A 5,737-nucleotide genomic window follows, 5' to 3' on the forward strand; every position below is an offset into this window, starting at 1 on the left:
CAAAAACATGTTTTTTTTTGTTAAAAATGAACATATTCACTTGCAAAATAACTCGAAAAGTATTGACTTAGGAAAAAAACTCTATAGAACAAAAGTTGCTTAGAATTAGTCATTTTATCCAATTCCGGACTTATTTTGAATGTATATTTTTCACCTTCGAGAGGGCGTGTTCCCCTTTATTTTTGAAAAATGGAGGGAATGTAGAATTGTAAACTTTTTCTTATATAATAATAGATAATTTCAACTACCCATTTCCAAATTTTCATCCTTCCTTTATTTTTTTTTGGGGTCAGATTGTTCTTTGATCGGGCTACATGGGTAAAATCAATAAAAACATCTATATCCAAAACTAAAAATTATCCATCTATTTACTCAAAATCACATAAGTTTTATAAAAAAAAATGTAAGTAGTATAACTTAAATTAAATTGTTGGTTCTATTATATTCGATCCAGAGCTTCTAGCATAACAATACTGTTACCCCGAACAACCTAAAATGTAAGAAAAATAGATTAGGTAATAATTTTTTCTCCACTTCAATGAATAGTTACAAACCACAACTACAGGTTCAATTAACAGATAATAGTCACTAATGGGTCACAATCACAACACATACATAACTTTTTAGAAGAAGAAGGTAAATTTATTCATCTAAAAATTCATACAATGTATACGTTACACAAATTTATCTAACTAGTCAAAAAAGAATATTGTACGTTATGTACATGTAAACAAACATACTTCTATACATAAGCATTCATAAAACTGCTATTCAACAAATAAAAAAATAAATAGTTTAACACATTGCGTGCAGATGTCTGATCCTAAGACATACTCTGAACGGACGAAAAAAACATTAAAAATGTGTATAATTAATGGCATACATGTGCGCCGGCCACACATTGGTGAAGGCATCACGTGGCTCACATGTATGCCATCCTCACGGAACATGTTAAAGGTAGGTACACTAAAAATTTAAAAATTTTGCAATGCTGTAAAGTGCATGGCTAACTAGAAATGTTTTTAGATTTTGTTCAAAGCATTTAATAGTGCCAAGATGCATCTTGTGTCACTGATATGTCACTGAACTTGTTACGATGCCCAATGTAGCTAGGAGTATGCTGTGCGACTCCCAGGCAGGAAAAAGGGTGGGAGTCACACACAATAACTCAAAAAGTAAATGTTTTATTGGAAAAAATATTCTTAGCAAAAATATAGCTTATAAAAACTGAAAAAAAAATGGTGTACATATACAGCGTGTCTACTTGAGTTGGAAACATATGGGAAACTTTTTTATTATTAATTTTACGAAAAAAAGTTATTCTTTATAAAAAGTTCTGCATGCCCCAAAACCTAAGATTCAATCATCAGATATCAAATTTTCTGAATATTATACGAGGTATGTCAAAAAATATGAATTTCGGTCAAGGGTCAAGTACCTTTATTTCTCTCAATATCGAAAATTCTTATGATAAAAAGTTGTTTGGAATTAAAAACTAAGATCAAATATGCAATTACATGCTTCTTATTGAAAAAAAAATTTTTTCTCAAATTTAAGGATACCCAACATTGTTTTTAATTATTACAAATATGATAACTCGTTTATTATTCATTTTACGAAAAAAAGTTATTCTTCGTAAAAAGCTTTGCATGGTCTAAAATCTAAGACACAACCATGATATATCAACTTTTATTAATTTTATACGAGGTGTGTCAAAAAATATGAAATTCGCTCAATATTATAGCACCTTTATATTTCACAGTATTTCAATTAGAAGGATGTAATTGCATATTGACACATAGTTTTTAGTTCTAAACAACTTTTTTAATAACTGTTTTCAATATTGTGAAAAATAAAGGTACTTTACTCTTGAGTGAAATTCATATTTTTTGACATAACTCGTATAAAATTAATAAAATGTGATATCTGTTGGTTGCATCTTCGGCCTTATGACCTACAGAGCTTTTTATAAAGAATACCTTTTTTCGTAAAAGTAATAATAAAAGAGTTATCGTATGTGTAATGAATCAAAACGAAGTTAGTATCAATAAATTTGAGAAAAATTTGGAAAATATTTTTTTTCAATTAGAAGCATGTAATTGCATATTTGAGCTTAGTTTTTATTTCCAAACAACTTTTCAGAATAAGCATTTTCGATATTGAGAGAAATAAAGGTACTTTACTCTTGAACGAAGTTCATATTTTTTGACATACCTCGTATAATATTCAGAAAATTTGATATCTCATGATTGAATCTTAGGTTTTGGGGCATGCAGAACTTTTTATAAAGAATAACTTTTTTTCGTAAAATTAATAATAAAAAAGTTTCCCATATGTTTCCAACTCAAGTAGACACGCTGTATATGAAGCCTGTAGACCCAGTAAAAGCAGAGTTGTAGCTAATGAAAATTAGGTTCTTATTGTTCAAATTCCAAATCAAATATTTCAACGTAAAATAACCAAGAAATGCAGCACTTCTCAGGGAAAACTCATTGCAACTTTTTAAAGTGTTTAAAAAAATCTTTATTTTTGTCTTTAAAAAAGTTTCCAACATCTAAGGTAAGTAAGTTACACTCAAAATAATGTTATTCTCTTTTTTTTTGGTAAAAAAAAATCGTGAAAATCACCCCTAATTACCATCCCAAATGAACTTAATTGTTACTGCTTCACAAGTTAATTTACATTGTATTGTTTATATGGTCTGTAAATTTCATGTGTTCAAAGTGCTTATTTTTGAAAAGGCTATAGTTAAAGGGGCTTGAACAAATCACTAATCACGAGTATATGCAAATTTTGAATAGCCATATCTTACTTTCAAACCATTTTTTTTCTTCAAAAATAAGCACTTTGCACTGATAACACTTACAGATCATATGGACGGCGTTATGCATAACTCGACCAAGCGCCAAAACATAGTTTTGAGATAAATGGCTTCAAAGTTTTTCGTTTCATGGTTGCTCAATGGTCGCTTAGTGGAAAGTGGATTAATGTCGCTTGGTCTAATTTTGTTTTTCTTAGTAACCGTTAACGTGACAATAACAGGGATTTTTTCCAAGATAGTTTTAGCTATGTGTCACCAGAATCCGCTGTTATCTCGATATTAAAGAAATGGCGCTTGGTCGAGTTATGCATAACGCCGTCCATATAAACAATACATAAGTAAAGTAACTTGTGAAACAGTAACAATTAATATTTCATTGGGGATGCTAATTAGGGGTGATTTTTACAGTTTTTTTTTTACCAAAACTTTGGCCAACTTTGTTTTGGGCATAACTTACTTACTTTTGTTGGTAGAAACTTAAAAAAGAAGAATGTGTGTGTACTTTGTATGCACGTAAGAATAACAGAATATACTTATAACAGAATAAAACACACACAAACACATTGAAAAATGCCACAAATGATTTTTGAACAATAATTGTTGGAAAATTTTTAATTAAATACGTATTTTCTTAAAAAAAATTATATAATAATATACTTACAATCATAAAATGTATAAAAAAAAATAAAAAAAGAAAAGTTTGTATTGGGGATTGAACCCACGTGCATTGTGTTCAAGTTCCAGCACCTTTGGATATCGGCTGCGGGGACATATGCATTATACTGGAAGATAGAGCAACTGAACAACTTGACACTTCCGAATTTAACCACATTAGTTTGATGTCTACGAAATTCAAATATTACAACACAACAAAACAGAGCAAGAAAACAATATTAGATGAATATTTTTAGAAATTTTGTTGGTTAGGTAGGTAGGTTTATTTTACATACATACTAGGTAGGTTTTTTCCAAACAGGTTATGTAATTTTTTATTGCAATACTGAAACATTTACAATTATTATTACGTACCTGTTGCTTTTAAAAACTATTTAAAAAGTCACTACAATTATAAACTTTTTTGTTTCTGTCCTCACAACAATAAAACTAAAACTTATACATTTGTTTACCTATATATTGAATAATTATTATTGACAGATCATTTCAACACCCAATCAAGGCCCATATAACGACTATTAACTTCTAAAAGTATATACTGCATACTAAGAAGTATAACTTCAAAAACAAAAATAAAGCTTTTTTATTACGCACTTTAAAAAAATTGTGAGGAGTTTTCCGCAAAAAGTGTTTCATTCTGATTTGGAATCTGATGAATACGAACCTACTTTTCATTAGCTAAAATTCTGCTTCTACTGTGTCTACATAAGTACTTCATGTATACACATTTTTTTTCTTTTTTTTTATAAGCTACATTTGTGCTTAAAATATTTTTTTCAATGAAATACAGTCGAACCTGCTTATTAGAATGCCAGTTATAGAAATATCACGCTTTAAGGAATAGAAATTTGAGGTCCCGAAACGTTTCTACTAGCCACCAATGATTGGTTATTAGAATAGGTATCCTGGTTATAGGAATACTTTTTCTTGGCAGGAAGACTATTCCAATAAGCAGGTTTGACTGTACTTACTTTTTGAGTTATTTGCGTAAAACTGTCTAAAAATGTGTTTTTTTTTTGTTGAAAAATGCACATATTCACTCGTAAATAACTTGAAAAGTATTGACTCAGTGAAAACATTCTATAGAAGAAAAGTTGCTTAGAATTAGTCGGTTTATCCAATTCTGGACTTATTTTGAATGTATTTTGGTATACCCGTATTTTTTCCACCCCCGAGAAGGGGATGCCCTTCTCAGTCACTGCTCAGAGCAAAAGCACACATCAGCACAATATCACTTTTTTTCTTTAACATGTTATGTGTATGAAAAGTTTTTTATCAATTGAAGGGGTTCTTGGTTCTTTAAAACGTACAGCATAAACAGTGAGTAAATAGACTATAAATATTAATTACCAACAATGCAAAAAAGTTGTACAAAATATAAACCAAAAACCACACAAAAAAAATTATGTTGATCAAGCTAATATGGTGAAAATATATTTTACCACCATCCCAATATTATTCTTGGATCCATCTTTGCACTCTTCGATCGATTCATCGACTACTAAATTCATGAAAGGATCAAACCCTCGCAAAATTCCTGTAACTTGGCGGCCACCATTCAATTTCAGTGACATTTTTTTATCCATGTATCTACAAAAAAAATGTTAATATTTACTGTTTATCCAAATATATTATGTATTCTTACTTTTTTAATTCTGGAGGGTGAGCTTTTGACATTTTTGTAGTTTTCTAGTTTAACAAAGAATAAATCGAAAAATAACGTTTGTCGCTTTGTCGCTTTAAAATCCAAGCTTCAAGAAAGAGGTTAATTAAAAACATACAAATAGAATCAGTGTTGCCAGGTCAAATTTATAAAAGTTACTAGATTTCACTGAAAAAAATCACTAGAATTTCACTAGATTACGCGCATGCGCAATAATATATAATTATGCGCAGTAGGGATAGGGCTTTCCTAAAAATTTCAGGGGATCTCCCTATTTTTGAATTATCCAGGTTAAAACGCAAAAAGCTCTTACAATTATTATGCTGAAGTAATTATTCCAAACAACCATAATAGGCCTGGATCCCGCGTACCAAAAAAAGTTTATTAATAGCAAGCTGAAAATTTGTTAATACATAGCTTATCTAGTCGGACAAACTTTTATGTACGGGAACACTGGAATATGGGAATTCTTAATTGTAGAACAGTTTAAAAATTTGGAACGTCAGTAAGAAAACACTCCATGTATATATTTTGTCGGACAGAACTTCCAATTATTGATTTGTTACTGTTTCATTAAA

At 29.7% G+C, this 5,737-nt stretch overlaps 1 protein-coding gene across 1 annotated transcript; it reads right to left on the minus strand.

The window, feature by feature from the left end:
• Positions 1-342: 342 nt before the first annotated feature.
• Positions 343-5,300, minus strand: LOC114332259 (probable small nuclear ribonucleoprotein G). Its single transcript, XM_028282061.2, has 3 exons — positions 5,142-5,300; positions 4,939-5,086; positions 343-490 (listed from the first exon to the last, which is right to left on the minus strand). The coding sequence occupies exons 1-3, from the start codon at positions 5,171-5,173 to the stop codon at positions 440-442; spliced, it is 231 nt and encodes a 76-aa protein (XP_028137862.1). The 5' UTR covers positions 5,174-5,300; the 3' UTR covers positions 343-439.
• Between the last annotated feature and the right edge of the window lie 437 nt (positions 5,301-5,737).

Source organism: Diabrotica virgifera, chromosome 5, assembly GCF_917563875.1.
Source record: "Diabrotica virgifera virgifera chromosome 5, PGI_DIABVI_V3a".
Lineage (NCBI taxonomy): Eukaryota > Metazoa > Arthropoda > Insecta > Coleoptera > Chrysomelidae > Diabrotica > Diabrotica virgifera.